Here is a 23,035-nt window from a genome sequence, read left to right as displayed (position 1 = left end):
TCAAACAAAATACCTACAACGCTGTTATTTAATCTAGAAATCTGGGTTACCGATTCCGCGATAATAAAATTGTACTTTGGTACAGTTCGAAAAAATTTAGTTTCGGTAAAGCCTTAATTAAAAAGAAAATACTCAGGTGTAGTTGTACGATCGGACAGTGATCTAGTTTCGGTAGATTCCGATATAACCGTTATTTAAGAAACAGAATGAAATCGGTACTTTCAATTCTCAGTTACGCCGCGAACCAGGCGACAGTTTTACACTGAACTAAATATTCCGACGAAAAAGAGAATACTTTTTTATGTTTATTTACTTCCGTGGAAACAGAAAATCGTTTGGATTTAAACTAAATATTGTATTGTCATTCAAAAGCAACATAAACTTTATTTTGTTGCACCAAATACCTATAAAGCTTTTATGAACATTATGCTAAATAAATAAACCAATCTTCCTATATTATGTTTCTATACTTAACAATAATAAACGTGATAAGCGTCAGGATATTTAATTTAGCACACCTTGTCGAGCGTAATTAATCATAAATATTTTCAGCATATTCGACAATAAAATAAAAACTTTTATTAACTTTGGAACAAATCTGCTTACAGTAAAACATTTGACGAAGTTTACAAGCAAATAATTGCTTTAAAATTATTATCGCGGTGACAAAATAAGTTGTAAACACGCTGTATGAGTAATTTAACACATCAAAAGTCATTGGAAAATCTCAAAATTGGGGTGGGTTTACAATAATTAAAATGTGGTTCATAATTTCATACACCAATCCTGACATAAACGATGTAAATGCGACTATTTGTTGAAAATGACTAAGCCTATGTGAACAACATAAAAAAAAATACCTCTCATAACTCAAACATTAAAATCCCTCCCTTTAGGCTTCGCTAACACTGTCAGTAACATCGTTCAAAACTGGTAAGTACATCGAAAAGTTAATCACAAGTCCAGGTTCACACACAAAGTTCCTGCACGCAGTCAGTCAGACCAGAACAAAAGGTATTTTTTTTTGAGGGAAAGAACACCGTAACCGCAGGCGGTACTACACACCACACTTCTGGCCAAAATGCCGATGTACTGTAACAAACTCGGCATCTGACATATCGAGGAATCCACTGCCAACTTTGCAAAGAACATTCCCCCGGTAGGTATACCGTAAATGTGTTGCGAAAAGCAGTTTTGATACGTCGTACGTCGGCCGTCTTTTGATCGCGGTACTCTGGGAAGGCATTTTTCGTTAATTTAACGCCGAAAATACTTCTTGATGGGTTTTACGTGTCGACACAGGTGTCTTGTACAGGTCATTAAGATACTAAGTATTATTCAACACACCTTTAAAAATAGAACACTTGAAGATTATAAATTCACAAAAATGCATAAACTTGTATTTGGTACACTTGTAGCTAAATCGGCGTAAACGTCCTGATTATTGAGTGACATCACCCCATTCTATGGTTGTCGTGCGTTGTCTTTGTCTACTCCCATCATCCCTATTAGGTCATCTCCTGAAGGGGTGTACAGTGTGTAGTGCTGGACAAGTATCTGTTTATACGGTTATTTTGTTTACAATTGTGTTTAAATGCAATGGTTTGATTACAATATAATAACAAAGTTCTATACATAATCACCGACAAATAATAACATAGGTACATTAATTTAATAACTATTTTTTTAATAATTAGTGAGGTTAACGTGACAACCTATCATATGGTTATTGTAACTGAAACAACAAAGTTTATGTGAACTGTGCCAAATATATGTCACCTGCAATTCATTACGGTATATACAGTTAAAAAAAATACTTCAAAATTGATAGATCCCCTCTTTTCCCTTGGCTGATTCCATATCAATACTGCTTTCTGCTTTTCACATAGCTTATGAAGTCAACTATAGTCAGTTAGCCATACCTACCTGTTGTATAAAGAGCTCACCCACAGGTAGACTGATGTTTATTCAGGATGCTGATTACCTGTTAATAATCACCTGTCCCTTTGTGAGATAAGATATACTTCCAGTGCCGAAAAGTTAAAATAAATCACACAATATGATTTCGAGTGACTATATATTAGAACTGTGCAATGTGTTCTACTCCGGACAGGTAAAATAATGTTATATTAATGTAATATATAATTAGGTTTGTGCTTACTGAGAAGGTATACCTATTATTTGTTTGGTGTCAGTCTAATACGTTTACAAAAACAAAAATAGATGATTTTGCAACAACAAAGAGAAACTCTATCTTCAATTAATGTCAAGAAATCTCATTTTAACGTCCCTTGTAAGTTTGTTTATGAAGTGGGTTACGTTTATTCTGAGTAATATTAAATTGATAACACCAAATAAATTATAGAAGGACATAATAATAAAAATTAAAATGCAAATGCAATTCATAATTGTGCAGCAGTAAAGAGATAAATGTACACTTCCCAGTTTGTTTGTGGTTAGCATAACATCTCGAGTATATTCAAATTTTCGGTTATTTAAACAATGATAATTTACTTTAGGTGGAACCAGGGTCATGCGTGCAAAGAATGGTAGGAAATATAAAAACTGGAGTTATACTAAAGGACGTTTCTATGACGGTTCATTCTGGTGAAGTATTGGCTGTTTTAGGATCTAAAGGTAGGTGGATTCGGAAATTTTTGGATCTAGAATGTATGCGTTGAAATAACTGTAGAGGAAAACAGAAAGAAACGTCAATATTTTCTGAGTTATTGGTGATTGAAAATGTACATTTTCTACAAAAAAAGACGTCTTTCAGTAGTTTTTCTAGAATAACTCGGGAAATAGACATTCTATGAAAAAAAAAACGTCTAGAAGAATATGAAGCTTATAGAAAAAGAAAAATATTGAGTTTTTTTTCATTTATGTAGGTGCAATAGGTGCTGAGATACGGTTAGTTGAAGATAATTTCATATCCGCCAGAAACTAAATTTGAAGCATTTAACGTAAAATAACTAAAAAAAATCTATTTTTCAAGAAAAATGCACAGAACATTTTTTTAGAGATATGATCAAAATAAAAGAGTTAATTCGCTTTTTCGGAAAAAAAAACAGTACAAACACTGATGAATTTTTCACGAGATTTAAAATTATAGGTAATCCTTCTACAATTTATATTATTTATGTGCTAACAATATATTATACAAGTTTAAGCGGTTTAGAATGCATATTTTTGAAAATATTACGTTTTGATTGTCTTTTTTTAATTCCAAAAATATAACATATTCTTGAAAATGAATTTAAAAATAAAAATGATACGAAAAATATTCAAGGGTACAAAAGTTTTTTTTCACAGAATATTTTGTTTTTTTTTATTTGTTTAGGATAAAAATTAACAGAGATGTCGCTGCTAGAAGTTTGCAGTTGAGGTTTTGTTCTTCATACCCTTTAATTTCAAAAATCCCAAAAATAAGGCTTTAAAAAATATTCAATTTTACATTACTTTTAGCCGTCGCAATTTTCCGTAAAATCGTTTTTGGATCGTCTCAATAGCTTTAAAACTAAGAAAGTTATCGTTAAAAAACCAACGGTACCTTACCACTTCATTTTCGGAACATATCAATATTTTGGTTATTCACAACTTTGGAGCATCCATAGGTAGATATACATAATTAAATAATATGTATATATAATTGAAAATTTCAAATTATGACTTTCAAATAATTATTTTGAATATTGCATAAATTAAAGTAAATCGCGAGAAAGAAAGTTCTTACGAAAAAAAAATTATTATTCATTTTAAATAATTTCTAAGCTATTTTTTATATTCTTGTCATTGGGTTTTTAAGAGTTAAAACAATGCGATAAATTATAAATTGTATTATAAACAGGTAAAAGAATCATCAAACCATTTCAAACCGTTGAAAACTTTTTTTTTTAATATTTTGTTATTAGAGGTAGTTTTTAAGGGTTGAAATATTGTAATAAATTGTTTATAATACTATAAAAAGATTTACATCTATAAAAATCTACAATCTATAAAAATATTTTAAGGTCAAAGAAACTATTTTAATTTTATATTTTTATCATTAAGGGTGGTTTTTAAGGGTTGAATCTTTATAAAAATAACGTAAATTATAACCCAAAATATAAAACAATATGTATTCTATATATTAAGACATGATTTTAGTCTATACAATACCTATTTTTTATTTATTCAGTTTTTTAGCATAAGTGGTGGTTTTTAAAAATACCAAGCGCATATCAAGCATTCATAACTTTTCATCTACAGGATGAAATAAGCTTAATTCCCAATTTTCATAAAAATCGGATCTATCCGAAAGTATTCGGAGGTTTTAATCTATTTTTCTCTTCATTCCCTGGACTATCAATCCAAAGACCAACATGTGTGACAAAGGCCGATTTGATTGACCGTGAAATTGTTGCTCCAGCTATTTGTTAATTAATTTCGTTTGTTTTTTTGTAATTGTTTAATTTTTAAAATTTTAGAAGTTGATATCGTAGATGTAGTTTCTAATTGATCCAAAAAAATGCATCGAAAAGAAAAATTACAAAAAGTTGAAATTAAGTAGCCCTCAGTGGCGGCCCGTGGGTTTAACCACAGGGGGGGGCGCGTTTTGATGAAAGAACGTATATGAGAGGAGGTGCGGGGGGTGAGAAAATTTTGAGGAATTTCAAGGTCATTGTGTTTTTCAAGTACATAGGTACATCAAAATGAATGCTGTCAGTCTGTAGATACAGTACTTAGATACAATACAAGTAGTACAATTCCAACGTGTGGGGCTGAAGTGGATGATCGATCAACCAACCCAGCTGGGATATATGTAGATTTAGAGATGAAAAATATTTATAAAAAGATTCTTGGGAATTTTTACAGAGGAGGCACTGCCTCAATTATTTATTATTTACTATTTTAATAACATCAATTTATATTGTTTAATGCACTCACCTATTTTTTAAAATTAAAATCCATTCTCCTGCTTTTGTCCGCACTGAACTTCTGTGTCACCTTTTCGTTAAAATCTGGAATATTTTTAACCATACAGTTCTCAATGGACAACATTCCTAACGCACTTAGACGATCTTCACACATAGTATTTCTCAAAAAAGTTTTAATCAGATTTAGTTTTGAAAAACACCGTTCTGGTTCTGCTGTTGTCATTGGTATCGTCACTAATATTTGTAAAGCTTGAGTAATTTCCTTAAAAACTGGCCTACTTTTGCACTCTTTCTGTACCTGAACTAAATTCAACACTGGCATTGGACGTCCGTTAATTTTCAATTCGACTTTTTCCTCTAAACTTAAATTACTAATAAACAAGTTTTTTTATTTCACGAACCCTCATTTTAAACTTAAACTTATAAAATATAATGTCTTAAAAAGCGCCAAACCCAAAACAAAACACGTATAACTACACTGCAGTGATACGGGATACATTGAGTCCCAAAATAAAGCGCATGAGCCTATCGCCGCCTACCCCTCCACGTGCCAATTTGTCCAATCATATGTAAAAATATGATTTCACGGTGGACTTCGATTTCACCGTCCGCGATGGACTGGGGATTGCGCGCGCGGTCAGACATAACTCTCTGGTACGTTCACGGAGTACATCCACTTTATACAACCAACCTAACATATATGACATATTGATTGCATACTATTTAGATTTTTTATTGATTTAATAAATACATTATTGGGGGGCGGAGTCCCAGAGTCCTCCTTCACGAGCCGCCACTGGTAGCCCTTTACAACTAATAAAGTAGGGCGTGCAGAAGAGCGTTATAAACAAACAGTTTCAGGGTCAGGCAAAAGTCCCTCGGGAATTCGCTCTTTTTGTACTAAACAGAACTTATTTTTACGGTAATTTAAAAAATTTAATTGTCAATTAATTATTGGACGTATCGGATCGGGATTTCAGAGTCAATTAAAGACAGAGTTAAACATTTATATTTAGCAAGCTTTACATTGATTGTTCATGTAATAATCGCGCTAGCAGCAGTAGTTAATGAACGGCCTGCATACGGGAGAAGGAGCGCTGGGCCCGCGCATGCGCGTGAACGTCGCGCTCGTTCGTGAGCGAGATTTTTGCCTTGAACGTTTCAAATTCGGTTTGTTATCAAAAATATGCAAAAAAGATTTTGGAACTTTAAAATGTATAAAATATTTCCATATTTTTGCAGTTTTAGAGTACATTATGAATAAAGATAATAATAATTTACAATCATGTAAGTAGTTAAACATGATGAAGTTAAGAATTCTATTCGCCCCTTTATTTTAATTACACACCATTTCTTTCATTCGATTCTAGAAAGGTTAACGAACTATGCTTTCAGGTAGTGGAAAAAAGGCCCTCCTCGACGTCATATCCCGTCGCGCCCAGGGCCCCGTCAGGGGCCAGATCCTTCTGAACAACCAACCCATGAGCCTGTGCTTGTTCCAACAGAGGTGCGGTTATGTCACACACAAATGCGACTTCATTCCCGGATTAACAGTCGAGCAGACTTTGTACTACACACCCACCAAGGTTGGTAAATTTAATTAATCGCGAAAGGTCTAAATCTGCATCACTTTAATGTCAGTCTCGATACGGCGACGCCGTCGATTGATGTACAGCTTTCTATTCTCTTTTGTGCTTGGCGCGCCGCGAGAGTCGGATTGCAAAAGTTTAATTGAGGCAAGTTTCAAAAGGACCTTCGCACGATAAAAATGTTGCTTAGGTGTAGCTTAAGAGCTGAATAATTTGATTTTCCTATGAATGCGGTCATTCAACTAAAAATTGAATCCCCCTTCTCTTCTCTAGGTACCTTTGTACCTGGGAAACATTTTGTTACATGATAATTAACTACATAGATACGCTACTAATTGCAAATGAAACTAATTTATGTTTTACTGTTTTTTTAAGCAATCTGTCACTAAAGTAGACAGAGTCGCATTCATGAAAGTTAAAAATGGTAATACTAAAAAGTTATAAAATTCTAAACAAAATACGATGTTTCTACTTTTTTTTTCTTATTTAGACACTTCAGCATCCAATCGGTGCTGACATATTGCATTAATCCAAAATAAACAAAACAGGAACAAAATTGAACCAACCGTGAACAGCTTAAATTTAAGCAGAATGCGATCCTGTTCCGAAAGCTTGCGAAGGAGGGACTGAAGATTTACTCTTATAATTCAGGGCTGGCAAAAGGGATTTTGATCCAAAATGACTTTAGTTTATCTCTAGTGACTTCAGTATGAAACTTAATAAAGTCTAATAATTTTAATTGTTTTGCTATCTCAAAAAATAACCATAGAGGTGCAAAATGTACTGAAAGATACCGTATTTTCCGAAATACTGTTGTACAAATATACAATATGCAATAAAAAATACAACAAATACAATACAATATACAATAAAGTATAATTAAAATTCATTATCATAAGATTCTACATCAAAATAGTTTATACATTATCTATTAGATTTATTTTGATACTTCTGCAAATGGTGGACCCTTAATGTGAATTGATTTAAGGCAATGTTCACTAAAAGTAGCATTTATCAAAACACCTTCGGCATAATATAAAAGGATAGCAAAGCACTTTATATGATAAAGGTAAGCGTCAGTTTTATTTGCGATATTTCTTACGAAACCAGAGAACAAAATTTAATGTAAGAAAACTGGAATATAAAATTTGGTAATTTGTCATCAACTTGCTTTCTCAGTAGTTCTAAATATCATATAGTCCAGACGGTATCTGTTTCAAGAAGCTATATTTGGGTGAATCGTATATCCACGGAGATTTTTGGCTTTTTGGCTTTAAAATATCACTAAAAATGAAAATTTTTCTATGCGCATAAAAAAAACGTGGGCTTAACTTTTGGCACAATATGTTAAAAAAATTCGAAAAATGTAATATTTTTCTTCCTATTTAATTATGTATCTTTTCAAGAGTTGATTTTAGGCGAAAATGGAAGAGGAACAAAATGTTTGTAATTAATTTTTTTTACAAAACATGACTAGTTACAAATCGAATGAATCATGATTATTATGGTAAAAATCGAAAAAATCACAAAAATGGGGTTAAAAAACAATACTTTTTAGGGAATTTTTTTGGTGTATTTAAATTGGGTGTAGGACCTTTATACTTGGCTCAAGAAAACTTCATGTTATGTAGAATCATCACACCAAATTTCATCAAAATCGGTTCGATAGATTTTGCATAATAATTTTGCAATCCAGATTTTGAAAAAAAAATTGCAAATTTTCAAAATTTTGCACAGCAAAAACCAAGGCCCTTAGATACTTGAAAATTTAATCACATATAGAAGGGCTCTCAAGCTTTCAAACTTTTTTTGAAAAATTCGAATCCGTCAATTAGGAGAGCTCTGGCGCTTGTTTAAACATTGGTCGAATTTTTGTACTTATAAACAATTAGAACTTTGTGAATATTCAATCAAATCAAATTTTTTAAAGCAGGTTTTAAAAGTTCTTGGAAAGACGCTTCTTTAAAAAAAACAGATCGATTGATCAATTAGTTACATAGTTATAGCCGTCATTTACACTAAATATACTGGGACATCCGGGCTAATTTTTCGAAAAATACCTTTGGTATTCCGAGTACTTACCAGGTTTAAGATTACAATACTTTTCTTCATTGGCAACCTACTTTAAAACGTGTTTAAAGTTTTTTAAGCAAGCGAGAAATTCAATAAAATCGTACGGGTGGTGGTGGTGGGGGAAGCAGAGAGCGCGGCCTCTTCGGCCTGCTCGAATTTGAATCGGCTATAACTATGTAACTAATTGATCAATCGTTATGTTTTTTTAAAAGAAGCGTCTTTCCAAGAACTTTTAAAACCTGCTTTAAAAAACTTGATTTGATTGAATATTCACAAAATTATTCTAATTGTTTATAAGTACAAAAATTCGACCAATGTTTAAACAAGCGCCAGAGCTCTCCTAATTGACGGATTCGAATTTTTCAAAAAAATTTGAGAGATTGAGAGCCCTTCTATATGTGATTAAATTTTTAAGTATCTAAGAGCCTTGGTTTTTGCTGTGCAAAATTTTGAAAATTTGCAATTTTTTTTTTCAAAATCTGGATTGCATAAAGGTCCTATACCCAATTTAAATACCCCAAAAAATTTTTGCAATTTTTTCGATATTTACCATAATAATCATGATTCATTCGATTTGTAACTAGTCGTGTTTTGTAAAAAAATTAATTACAAACATTTTTTCCTCTTCCATTTTCGCCTAAAATCAACTCTTGAAAATATACATTAAATGTTAAGCCCACGTTTTTTTTTATGCGCATAGAAAAATTTTCATTTCTAGTGATATTTGAAAGCCAAAAAGCTAAAAATCTCCGTGGATATACGATTCGTCCAAACCAAAACAGATTCAGCCTAGTCTAATAGCATATGATTGTATTTGTAGCTGCATATGGTTGTGGTTGTTTTTTCCTACACAAACAAATAACTTCTTGAAAATATCTTTGACTACTGCACTGCTAGATGCATTTTCCATATCCACTGTTTGCTGCCTCGGTACATAAACTTTGCTAAATTATATGTTGTGTTACATAGCTGTCATGCTAGTTTGTCAGGGAAACAATGATGTAATGGATAAGACATATTTTATTACCTCTGTTGCAACTCAGGCGTACGGGGGTCTTTTCTTAGAACAACGAACATGTACCTTGTTTGTATATCTACCTATGTCCGTTGTTTTTTTTTTTTAGTTAACTGGATACTTGAAGAAGTCTAAAGTTAAACAAGTAATGGCAGATCTGGCACTATCTCAGGTCTCCAATAGATGTATAGACAGATTGACGCAGAGCGAGTACAGGAGGCTGATGATTGGTGTTCAATTGATAAAAGATCCAGGTAAAAATAAATTCAGTTTTGATTCTAAAGATGATGTTTTAATAACGTACAGACATCAGTAACTAAAATATAACTTATAATACTTTTGCGAAGTTTAATGACAATTTATTAACAACGACAAGTCTTTTAGAGGTGAACTAACAACGTTCTGGCTGTCTTGTTTGTAGTCTCAGACTTGGAAAACAACTTAAGAATATTTCTTTTACCGCAGTTTTATTTTTTTCGTGATGGCGATCGCTGCAAGGGACATTTTGAATTGAAACTTCAAATTGCCAATAAATTAGTTTTGAAATTTACTAAGTTCATTAATTACATCCCAACATTTCGAATTTTTTAATCGTTTGGACTGTAACTCTATATTTTACAACCAAGTACACTTTAATATACTACAGGATGTCTCAAAATTAGCTTGCTGTATTTCACCTAAAAATAAGAGAAACAGTTTATATCAGGGATGCACATACCGCGGCCCGCGGGCCGCATGCGGCTCGCTGTCGATGTTTATGCGGCCCGCCAACGAATTTTAAAAGTATTCTACTCGCCGCGCTCCGGTCCAAGCATATTATTACGAGACTAGAAATCTGTCGCATCAACTAGATTACAGATTCGCGAAACACGTCGATCCCCGAACAAAGTGGATGGTTCTCGATGTTTGGTAACTCGTATAAATACGACGCATCGCCGGCTACCGGGGCAGTTAAGTTTTGACTACGGATAAGCGAACGTTATACTGTTTGAGAACTGTAATCTGTGACGAGTAAATATTTCGTCGTTCGAACTTGGCTTTTACCGACTGTAACATATAATATTAATTTTGATATGGATAAACCAGGCCCCAGTAAGAAACGTAGTCGTAAGGTTGAAGATGAAAATCGACAGTTTCATGATATTTGGACCGAAAAATACTTTTTTATTTCATCGCATAACAAAATTGTCTGTTTAATATGCAAGAGTAGTGTTTCTATTCCGAAGGAATATAATGTGAAAAGGCACTATGAAACCCAGCATCCAACTTTTACCAAATTAACTGGCGAAAATCGAACGCAAAGAATTTCCACTTTACAACGGGAACTAATAGGCCAGCAATCTATGTTTACAAAACCAATTCAAGATGCTGAAACAGCCACTGAAGTTAGCTTTGAAATATCTCGAATAATAGCGAAAACTTGTCGGCCTTTTAAAGATGGTGAGTTTGTTAAGCAATGTTTGGATATCGCCGCAAAAAAAATTTGTCCGGAAAATGTAAAGAAGTTTGAAAAAATTCAGTTAAATCGGATGACTGTTCAAAGAAGAATTACCGCATTAGCAGATAATATAGAAGAGCAATTAGCTACGAAATCGAGAAGTTTTGAGTATTTTTCTATAGCGCTCGACGAATCTACAGATATAAGTTCAACTGCTCAACTATTAATATTTTTACGAGGTGTAACGCAAAATTTTGAAGTGAGTGAAGAACTGATTGGTATGAGTTCTTTGACAAGTCAAACCAGGGGAAGTGACATGCTCAAAGCTCTTCTAGAAAAATGTTCTATAATGGATTTGGATTTAACGAAAATATCTGGAATTACAACTGACGGAGCACCTTCAATGGTTGGAAGTACATCTGGGATAGTAACTCTGTTAAAAACATATTTACAAACTAAAAACATAAATACCAAGGAATTAATGCAGTTTCATTGTATTATACATCAAGAGGCCCTCTGTTCAAAATTATTGGGATTTGAAAATGTTATGAAAGTTGTAGTACCTACCGTAAACTTTATAAAATCACGAGGTCTCAATCACCGACAATTCAAACAATTTCTCGAGGATATTGAAAGCGAATATGGTGATCTCCTGTTTTACACTGAAGTAAGGTGGCTAAGTCGTGGGTTGACACTACAGCGATTTCTTAACTTGATTGAAGAAATCCAACTATTTCTGGCGGAAAAGAAAAACGACGTCCCCGAACTCGACAACCCTGATTGGCTGTGTGACTTAGCGTTTCTTGTAGACATCACAAATCACTTGAATGTCTTAAATACGCGACTCCAAGGCAAAGATCAATTGATTTCGCAGCTATACTCTCATGTTTCGTCCTTTCAATGCAAATTGAGTCTTTTCAGGACACAAATCAATTCAGCCAATTACGGCCATTTTCCGAACTACAAAAAAATTATGGAGAAGTTCAATAAAACTGACGTCAATTTCGCTCATGTTGAAAAAATTGATATTTTGATACAAGCTTTTGAAAATCGTTTTGTAGACTTCAAAAAAGTTAAACCGCTATTGGACATTTTCAGCAATCCTTTCAACATTTCACCCGAAAATGCGCCGGAATTAATGCAGCTGGAATTAATAGACATGCAAAATGATGATAATTTAAGAAACAAATTTAATGAAGGTAATTTACTCAACTTCTACCGTTGCGTTGATAAAAACGCTTATAAAGAGTTGCGAATAAATGCATTGAAATGCGCAAGCTTATTTGGATCGACGTATATTTGTGAACAAACGTTTTCAGTGATGAAACTTAACAAAACGAAAAACCGAAACCGTCTGGCAAATGAAAATTTGGAAGCAATTATACGTGTGGCTACAAGTAATGTGGAGCCAAATATAAAAAAACTTGTTAGTTCAATGCAATGTCATGCATCAAAATAATAAAACATGAAATATTACATTGTAATGATTACTTACATAATTATTACATTTTTGAAGGTTATTTTATTTTTATCATTGTATTTCATACTATTTAAAAATAAAAAATTTTGTGTTAATAGATATTGTTTGTAGTGGCCCGTCCTTGGCTTATATTTTTCCCGAGTGGCCCCTGTTCCCTATAAGTCTGTGCATCCCTGGTTTATATGAACGTATACTTTTTAACAAAATACTTACATCAAAACTCTCTAACCTTTAGAATCTCCAAATTCTTCGAAATAAATTGAAAGATGGGAGGTCAATGACCAGAAATAAAAGGTCAATGGTTCAAGATCAATAACTGGATAACAAAAGTGAAAGGTCAAAGACTATTGCAAGGTCATCGTCTTTTGACTTTCGGTCCTTGACCTTTCATCATTATCTTCGAGTCATTAATGTTCATATTTGACTTCCGATCATTGACTTCCAATGACTAGTCATATTTGACCTTTGGTTATTGACCTTTCACCTGATTTCCAAGTAGTTTGTAGTTTCCAAATTATTTCGATGCATTGAAAGATTTTCGAAGGTAATTCGATATAATTACATATTTTTCCTTGACCTTTCTCCTTTAACCTCTAGTCATTGACAGCCACCTTTGACTTTCTGTCATTAACCTCCGATTACTGACTTTTCATATTTGACCTTTAGTTATTGACCTATCACCTTATTTCCACGGGGTTTGAAGTTTTCGAAGGATTTCGAAGTATTAAAAGGTAAATGTGCATCTTGTGCACGTGCACGTCTAGAATCACTACATGGACAAGAACTAGCAGATATGGTGTTAATGTACGGAGAATGTCAGTACAATTTAAATGAGACTTGCGTTTGTCCGTCCGCACCAGGAACGGCTATAAATGTTTAAACCATCACGTGAAAAATTTTTTTTCAGTTTAAAACGTAACCTTTTAGACCAGGGGTGCTCAAACTTGTACTATCGACGATCTATCGCAAAAAAATTAATATACATGGTGTACATGGTGGTGGAGTTGTACCATGTATATTTAATAAACTCTACCTAATATTAACCAAGGAATTAATCAATGCAATAATATACAGAGTGTTCCATTTAAAATAACAAAGTTATGTTGCGGCTAAGCGAAAATGGAACACCCTGTATATATCTACAGTTTAATACCCATTTTACAAGCAATTCCTTCCTCGCAGTGGTCCTATTGCTGGACGAGCCGACGTGGGACCTGGACCCATTAAACACCTACCTGGTGGTGTCCATCTTATCGAACGCGGCGAAGAAGTACGGCACGGCCATCGTTCTGACGATGGAGAAGCCCCGCTCGGACGTATTCCCATTCTTGGAGCGGGTTCTTTACTTATGCCTCGGGGACGTCGTATACACAGGCGGAACGAGGCAGATGCTGGAGTATTTCAACGCTATCGGATTCCCTTGTCCGCAGCTCGAAAATCCTCTCATGTATTACCGTGAGTATTCGGAGATGTTTATGGGTCTGGGGGACTGCACGTGAAGCTGCAGAAGTAGCGCCAAGATCAGCGCGAGCTGAATCTTGGGCGGGCCAGTTTTAATATTTACGATTTACGGGAATCTGAAAGTATATTTGTAAGTGGGTAGAAGCTGCGAAGGGTTCGTTTTCAACTAGCGCGTGCTTTTTCATTTTCCAGAGATACATACAGACGTAAATCAAATATTTCAGAGCGTGTTAGAAGTTTTTCTGAGATTACTTCAGCGTAGGATGAATAAAAGAGTTGTATATCTCATGGTCGTAATGTTAGCCGTTTATAAAATACGTCGAGTAATACTTATTGTGAATTCTATTACAACTTGGCAATCGGTTGACCTATACGGTGGTGTGTCTACGCGCATGCGGTGACGTCATTAACGAGACAGACTAAATCAAGGCGTATTTTGATATGAAACTGAAACGGCTTTCAAGCGTTTTTCCAATAATTATATATTTCCAGCGCTGTTGCAGTCTAAACATCACGTCATTCATTTTATTGTACAACACAGATAAAGCTTCTTCAGTCTTCAAACAAAATACTTATTTTGACACAATATTTAAGGTTATGTTCACTTGTAGACCCTACGTACTTACCTGACTGTTTAAACACGATTCATACAATGCATAAATGTGAACATTTCACGTTTTGCGACTTATGTATCGCTATCAACTTCAATTGTGTTTGTATATAATATATAGCTGTGTCAAAACACAATTCCCCATCTCGTTGCTGACGTCATGTATCGCTAGAACGAATTGAACCGCCCACACATACGAATATTCACGCCACAACATATAGGCCAGTCAAATTGTCGAAAATACCTCGTTTTTTGCCAAAATTTAGTTCGGTAAACAAACACACGTAAAAATTAGGAAAAATTAAGTAGAATTGAATGAACAATTTTACCGCAGCTGCATGTTACTACTTCGTTTTCAAAACGGTGTTCAATGAGGTTGTGGCAATTTTTGAAAAAAAATTATCATTTTTTTTTTAATTTGTGAAAATACGTCAGCTTTTAAACGACTATAATGCCATTCCGATTAAATTTCAAGGATAAAAAAAGATCTACATTTTTCGACTCGAAAAAAAGGTCAAAGTTTGGGTAGATTTTTCGCATATTTCCAATTATTTTGCATTACTTGTATGATATATTGAAATTTGAAAAAAATGCCTTTATTTTCGAAAAACTCAATTATTGAAAAAACTATCCAATATTTTGCAATTTTACAAAAATGCACTTAATCTACTTGCTAAGGACTACATATTCTGAAGGTTTCTTAAAAAAATCTATTTTCGTTTTAAAGGTGGTAAAAGTGGATGGTCAAAAGAAATGCGATTTTTAGTCGTTTTTTTTTGCAATAAGTAATTAGACTAGGCGATATCTGTTTTGGTTTGGGTGAATCATATATCCACGGAGATTTTTGGCTTTTTGGTTTTCAAATATCACTAGAAATTAAAATTTTTCCATGCTCATAAAAAAACGTGGGCTTAACTTTTGGCGGGACAATATGTTAAAAAAATTCGAAAAATGTCATATTTTTCTTCCTATTTAATTATGTATCTTTTCAAGAATCGATTTTAGGCGAAAATGGAAGAGGAAAAAAATGTTTGTAATTAAATTGTTTACAAAATATGACTAGTTACAAATCGAATGAATCATGATTGATGTAAAAATCGCAAAAAATCGCCAAAAATGGGGTTAAAAAATTACCTTTTAGGGATTTTTTTGAGGTCTTTAAATTGGGTATAGGACTTTCATACTTGGTTCAAGAAAACTTCATGCTATGTAGAATTATCACACCAAATTTCATCAAAACTAGACCTTGACGCATTAATGAAAGTGGAAATATGTCATAGAGAAAAAACTCTTTACATCTTTAGAAAAATATATTAAAAATAAAATAAATTGCAATATGTGTCAACCTACTCGTAGTATTTGCGCCAGCCTCTTCGTCAGCCAAAACGACATACAACAGCAATAAAATTACATCGCGAATGATACCCATGAATTAAAAATTATTCTACGGTATTGCCGGATGAGTTTTTAATAAATCACTAGTTGCCATTAAAAGAAATTTGTAAAAATCAGTAGGCAACTCTTCGATCATATATAAGCTGCATTCGTTTGAGAATGATCTTCGAATATGTGACCAGAAATCAGAGTAGTTGTTTGGTCTAATTTAAAAATACGTTTTATCTACTCACGAATTAAGAAATTACTACCAGACGGATGTCGACTTTACAGAAATTTAAAATTCAGTAAGTTTTGAACAAAAATCAGTAGATCACTAGATCAAACGTGAAATAAATCAATCTACTGAAAAATCAACAGATTTAGTAACACAGAGACGATGTGAAATTTAATTTTGTATTATTCTTTAGTGAAGATGCAGTGAACTGCAGATAGATCCATTTCGACCAATAGTTCCGGATACACGTGCTTGATCATTATTATTCTTTACCTGTTTACTTAATTGGAAAATGTAAATTGAGCTAAAAAGCGCGTCACACTTTTTTATACTAAATGACAACAAATCCTCATGTAAATAATTATTATAAAAATTAACAAATCTAGAAAATTTAAAGACAATTTTTGCGGTTTTATAATTGAATGAAGATGAATAGTAGAAAGATACTGTTGAAAGGGTTTAAATTTTAGTAATCTTGATACATCTATGCTCTGCTTGAACAAAACAGAGCTTCGTATAATAATGTCCTTAAAGCTTTGAACATATTGATTTTCTTAGATTTGAAGTTTTTATACTAAAAACCTAATCGAAATTTCATTATCTGCGACTGACTTCAAAACTAAATAAATATTGTTAACTAATGTCTTATTAACATTCACTACTTTCCGTCGTACAGTGTGCTTATCTACAGTGGACAGAAGATCGAGAGAAAGATTCGTCGAAAGCAACCATCAAATATCAGCCCTGGTGGAAAAATTCAAGTTAGAGGGCGGTGCTTATAGAAAAGGATCCTCCGTTACCGGCCCAAATCACACGTTGGACCATGGTATGAGCCATGGAAGTAAGGTCCCTTTGTTGTTGGGTAGAGCAAGTTCCTTTTCTACAGGTTGTACGATATTTGTGTAAGTAAAAAAACTGTTTTTGCAATTTAGTACGAAAATAAACGTTATCCTCTAATTACAAATAATTCTACTACTCTGCATACATTTTTTTTTGGTATTGCAGGAGGAATAACATTAATTTTCATTTATTTTATGTCCGTAATGCCTTACAGTATCACTGAAATTAAAACGAGTTTATGTTAATAAAGATTAAAAAAACATTAACGACAAACTGTAACCGCTGAATGTTTTACATCGGTTTCCTCGTAAAACGCTAGTTAATAACCCTGTTATAAAGTTTAATGTTACAGGTTTATGTTTGCATTTTAGGAGATTATTATCAGCAACATTGAATTTCAGAGCAGATGGTATCCGACAAATGTTCCTAAGACTATTTCTGCTGCCTCTAGTTTTCTTCTTTTTGTGGACGTTCTACAGAGAAATGAAGGTAAGCATCTGTTAATTGAAAGAGTTCCACTGATTCGTCTCCGCTTTACAGGATTTTCAGCATACCTACATCACCAGAAGCGGGTTAATTTTCAACAGCCTAGCCGCCGTTTACTTTATCGGGATAGCCAATACTATTTTAATGTGTAAGTTCTAAAGAGTACATTGAATTTTCCGGACGCATCACAATTACATTTAGTTGAATGAATTTAGCTGTGCATAAGCGATATTTAAAATATCAGAGCATATAATCTCCTGTTAAGTCTAACGTCCGTGAGTAAATCGTACATACAAACACAGGGGCGGATTCAGGACGCCGCTCTGACGTTACTGTAAAGAAATCGTTAAATTTTGATTTTCTGTATTGTAATATACAAAGTAACATAAGTAATAAGCATCTCATTGAGCATGCAGTACTGTTCATTTGTTATTGACAGAATTAAAGAATATTAGCAAGAGTTCAGGACGTAAATTTTCATTTCCGTCTCCAAAAATTCAGCTAGTATGAACAAAATGTCAATGACAACATATGGAAAATTTTTAAATAAAACCATTGATACAAGAAATTTATACAATTTTTTAAATTTACTTTATAAATCTAGCAGAACACTGAAGGATAAATAGTATGTTATGGCAATATTTCACAGACATTTGATTTCGTAAATCACGAGATTTTGTTGAGTAAAATGGAATAGTATTAGGGGGCATTCCTGATTTAAGCCACATTTAAGATGTCGCAAAATTATGATTGAAGTAATGAACTCTCAAGCAACAGTTAGTAAGAAAGTGAAACCTAACCCACACCACTACATTATGGCGTTCCGCAAAGGTCCGTGTTAGGTCCAGTAACTTACCAATTGAGATAAATACAAAATAGTAGAAGTGGACAAGAAATAATAAATTGCTGCATCTCAAAATCTATAAAGAAACAACTAAAGATTTTCCTTTACCCTAAAGCTTTCTTTAACTTTTATTTTAAGTAGGAATGGGAAGAAAGGCGAGATTTTTTTACCCAAACTTCTACGCCAATGACTCAATAATCATTTGAGATTTATTTTTAGATTCCGTGGACAATTCTACATAAAAAAGGCATACTTGTTGAAAATCGGTATAGTGTATCGTTCCATTCCTACGCCACTAACCTACAAAAATTTGTAAATTTTACAGTAAATTATGCACATGTGTAAATGTTAACACCACACCAAATTTGAATCAATTTGTTATAAGCATACCAAGGATTTCGTAAATAATATGATTTTAACAACCGACCAATACGGCCTTGTACAGTGAAAACGGTGAGACTTAGACCCTTGCTTCATAAGGCAAGTCTGAATTATTTATTGAGTTCAATTTGTGGTTAAAGTTTGATTCATTCGAACTGAAACACCGTTTATACTAACTAGGATGTATACTTGTTTCATTATTTATGAATATAAAATGCAAAATTTATCTTCTATGAATGTGTCTATTTTTATCACGTTTTATGAAAAGCAAGTACGAACCTGGAATGTACGATTTACTCTCGGACCTTAACAGAAAAAAAATTAACACAATGCATCTTTCTAATAAAAGAAATGATGTATTTTTTCCCTTAAATGACACCAGTGTAAGTGAGGCTAAAAGCAAGTTATGGTTGAAAACGGAACTTGAACGAATCTCGTATTATGAAAATTTTAAATTCTGATGAGGGGTTACAGCAATTAAAATTCATATAGCTAATTGCCCATTTCCGTATTTCGACTTAAGCGAAAATAATCCGACTTTTGTCTGGAAAAATCCTTTTTTTTTGTTCTTTATAAAGTTCGACTTCTGTACGCAAAAGGGATTTTCCGTCAAATTTAATCAAAAGGTAGGATTACTTCCGCATATATATCAGAAGCCGTGCGGAAGAACAATTAATAAAAATTGGAATTTTTGGGAAGGGAAATCAGTCATCTGGGTCTGTATTTCTGTATTCAAAAAAGCGAGAAACAGGAAACGTATTTCGCGATTCATGTGCCGTATGATGTAATTTCTTGTTTGAATCACTTAGAGTTTTCAACTGGAAAAAAACGAATAAAAAATGTATCTCCTCAATCTTTGTTTTCAGTTCCTGCGTATAGAACAAGATACTTCCAAGAATCTCAGGAAGGCTTGTACGGAGGCACTTTATTCCTGTTAACTTACAACGCTGTTTCTATACCGTTCTCCTTCTTGTCCACAGCAGGAGCAAGTGCAATTATTTATCCGTAAGTCAAAAGATTAATAAAAATACACATTTTAAAAATTGCTAATAAATTATTTTTTCATTAAATATTAACTAATAATTTACTTGGATAAGGGGAAACATATCTGAGATGATTAAGAAATTTGTCAACCAGTGGCGGTGATATTGGGGGCAATGCCATTGACGATCTCGGAATTTCGACGCCACTGACTATTTTGGAAATTCGATAACTTAATTTAATTCGTACTTCGTAAGGATATTTCTGTAATAAAAACAAGTTTCCCATTTCCAAAGTACCTTACTGCCTTTGTTGTTCTCGGGCTAGGTTGCGGGGGAGGATCCGCTATCAAAACTCCCTGATGTTGATTCCGGTTATTGTTGTTGATTCTCTACGAATGAAACCGTTCTTCTCTTCTGTAACTAGTAGCATCCAATGCTTCTAAACGTTTTGGCATCTGCAAAAATTTCGTCGCTACTGAGTCACGCTGACGCAAAGGTAAACAAATTCTCGGAGACTGGGATGTATGTCATTAGCATAGAGCTCGACATAGAGCTCCGCATAAAGCTGAGATGCTTGGGCAGAATTTTGACGACATTCCCTATAAATTAGAATAATGCCCGCAGGTTTGTTATTATTCTACTTGTGGGTCATTTCGACAAAAATGTCTATCACTACTTACAAAAAAGCACACTCCACTGATAAACATTGCAAAGCATATATTTTAAAACAGGTTAATAATAATTAGCAATTTTTTAGATTTTTAGATTAGATTAGAATTAGAATTTATGTCAAATATTTTGGTCACATGTCCGTTATGTCAAAATGAGGTAAATACATGGAATTGGGTTGAGAAAAATGATTTTAAAATCTGATTTTCGTAGAAGATGTTCGATTGCTTCGATTTTTCGATTTGCTTTGCTTTGCGATTGGTAAATAAATGCGTCATTTTCAAAAGAAAACTTGAAAATACGGCTATTAAATGTACTCTCGAAAAACATCACAGCAATCACTACAACAATGTATTACAAAGTGACTTTCGAATCCAGTCCAGAATTGTATTCGCTGTTGAGCCTTTCCAGGTTTTAAAGAGTATATAATTTTATCAATTGGAGTCCTTGCAGTGAGTAGTATTAATAAGTCAACATCTTCACCAACTACAATAGTTGTATTTGTTGCATTAAATTGTTCTATTGCTGTTTCAATTATAAGGACATCTGCGTCATTTTGACTAAGGGACCGAGTTTTTTTTGAGTGTATATTCTCAGAATAGTATAGTTCATACATATAAGAAACACAAATAGGCATTTTTACTTGTATTAAGTGCCTGACTATGTATATACGTGGCATATATGTAGAACGTGACTCCTTCAACTTTTAGAATCGCGATATCTCAGGAATGGTGATTTTTAGAAAAAAAAGTATGAGGACCATTTTTGTAGACAATTTTAAGATCTATAATTCTTATCGGGGGTACTTTTTTTGATAAAACTTTCCGTTTTCGAAAAAAATTCAAAAAACCTAAAATTTTGACCTTTGACTCCGAATAACTTTTTTAGCACACATGGGATCGATGGGGATTTTTGACACTTTTCTAGAGGTTGTATCCAAGGTCTCCACCAAAATTTAGCTCTGTCGGAATTTTCGTTATTTGACCACTATTTTTATGACTAATTTGACCGGGCTATAATTTCGTTTATCACTGTTGAAAATAACTTTGAAACTATTTTTTTATGCATTTACAAATTGAATTTTTTTGTTGTTGAATACGGTTGGCTATAGAGATATTACCTATTTTAAGCAGAAAAGTTGGAGGAAAATTTTTTCCATCCCAAAATGGCACAAAATGGTTCTGGCAGTTTAAATGAGTCCTAAATGGTCGCTTGTGGTGCCCTCTAGAAGATATAATGAAATCGTCGGTAAATTCGAATTTCCCATCCCAAAAAACCGGATACGATATCTCACGAAATTAGTTCGAAGTAGTCGAAACCTTATTTTTGTTACACCTTGTATGTAAACATAAGCATAAGCATAACATCCTAAAAATTTAGACGCATTTTTGACGTTAAACGTTTCAGATTTATTGGAAGCTTCCAGAACACCTTGGACTACCTGTACTTTATGCTGATACTCTGGGCATGTTATATTTTCTCCGAACAACAAACCATGGCCATTCTAATGATAGTCAAAGATCATCTTTCCGCAGCTGTGTTTAGCATATACATAACTTGCGTCTGCCTCACACTCAGCAGTGGAATTTTAAGGTAAAGGATATTTTTACAACACACGAAAGAAACTCTAATAAAAGTCTACGTTCTCAGGTCAATCAAGGGGCTTCAGGACTGGCTGTATTACCTGACATACGCCACACAAACCAGATACGCCTCTGCTTTCCTCAACAGGAAAGTTTTCACAAACCCACTGTTGAACCAAGCGCTTGCCTTTGATACAAAGCGCAACTGCACCAATATGAATTTAATCGAAACATCCCTGCTGAACGGTCATAACAGCGCTTATTGCAGATACGCCAGCGGGCAGTCGTATTTGTCAGAAAGATACAGCCGTGACCACACCGATGTGATATTTAGTGGAATATTGGAGGAGGACCTGAATATTGGAATAACTTTTGCGTTCGCCCTGGGGATGATAGTGTTTAATTTATTTTTGTATTTGATTCCCCTACCGGCTTTCGTTAAGGCTAAATTTCGAGAATAAAGAAGAAAGAAGGGGTAACCCTCTTGAATTTAAAAAGTATGTTGTGCAATACTGAAGGCGTGAAAAATTTGAAGATCTGCAAAAAGTTACAAACTGCGGTAGTACTGGGACTGGTTATTTTATTTCCTCAAGATCCAAAACAATTACTGTTTGTGGATATTTAATAGGACAAATAATTTGAGTGAAAAAAAAATATGAGTTATTTTTTGAAGTGTACTAAAATGTCCTATTTATTAATTATTTAGTTGCTATTAGTTATATTAAGAATTATGTTAAGATTTTTGTATATTTATATTTGCCCAAACGGTAGCTCCGTCCATTGTCCTATGGTTGCAATATTACAAGAAATGTTATTTGAATTATTAGTGTATATTATTATTAATTCCCTATATGTATGTTTTTTCATTGCTCAGTGTGATAATCAGTTCTTTCTTTATGCTAAAAGAACAACAAACATCGCTTACAAAGAATTTATAGCAATAGACCATTTTAAATACTCGTAAGACAAATATAAACAATCATTCGCGATAATAATAAGTCTGTGAAAACCGCAATAATACTAAATAAGAATAAATAGGCATTTGTCCATTCAAA

General features: G+C 33.4%; 2 protein-coding genes across 2 annotated transcripts in view; one reads left to right on the top strand and one right to left on the bottom strand.

The window, feature by feature from the left end:
• LOC108908491 (ABC transporter G family member 1) overlaps positions 1-1,118 on the bottom strand; it is a 78,411-nt gene extending 77,293 nt beyond the window's left edge. The window contains exon 1 of the mRNA XM_023454824.1: positions 861-1,118. The gene's annotated coding sequence lies outside the window, so the exon portion shown is untranslated. The remainder of the gene's footprint in view (positions 1-860) is intronic.
• Positions 1,119-1,927: 809 nt separating this feature from the next.
• LOC108908477 (ATP-binding cassette sub-family G member 5) lies at positions 1,928-22,803 on the top strand. Its single transcript, XM_018712522.1, has 11 exons — positions 1,928-2,113; positions 2,520-2,637; positions 6,312-6,502; positions 9,703-9,847; positions 13,694-13,966; positions 16,871-17,096; positions 17,406-17,523; positions 17,575-17,668; positions 19,612-19,750; positions 21,805-21,990; positions 22,048-22,803. Exons 1-11 carry the CDS (start codon positions 2,060-2,062, stop codon positions 22,439-22,441), a joined length of 1,938 nt encoding a protein of 645 aa, XP_018568038.1. The 5' UTR covers positions 1,928-2,059; the 3' UTR covers positions 22,442-22,803.
• The last annotated feature ends 232 nt before the right edge of the window (positions 22,804-23,035 follow it).

The sequence above is a fragment of the Anoplophora glabripennis genome, unplaced genomic scaffold (assembly GCF_000390285.2).
Source record: "Anoplophora glabripennis isolate ALB-LARVAE unplaced genomic scaffold, Agla_2.0 scaffold360, whole genome shotgun sequence".
Lineage (NCBI taxonomy): Eukaryota > Metazoa > Arthropoda > Insecta > Coleoptera > Cerambycidae > Anoplophora > Anoplophora glabripennis.
This window is presented reverse-complemented; position numbering and strand designations above follow the sequence as displayed.

What these genes read in the sequence shown, in the direction of transcription:
- LOC108908477 (XM_018712522.1), top strand. Translation starts at nt 2,060, where the DNA reads ATGATTTCGAGTGACTATATATTAGAACTGTGCAATGTGTTCTACTCC. An exon ending in GGCTGTTTTAGGATCTAAAG is followed by an intron (nt 2,638 to 6,311) that starts GTAGGTGGATTC and finishes CTATGCTTTCAG; the next exon opens with GTAGTGGAAAAAAGGCCCTC. An exon ending in ACAGGTTGTACGATATTTGT is followed by an intron (nt 17,097 to 17,405) that starts GTAAGTAAAAAA and finishes TTTGCATTTTAG; the next exon opens with GAGATTATTATCAGCAACAT.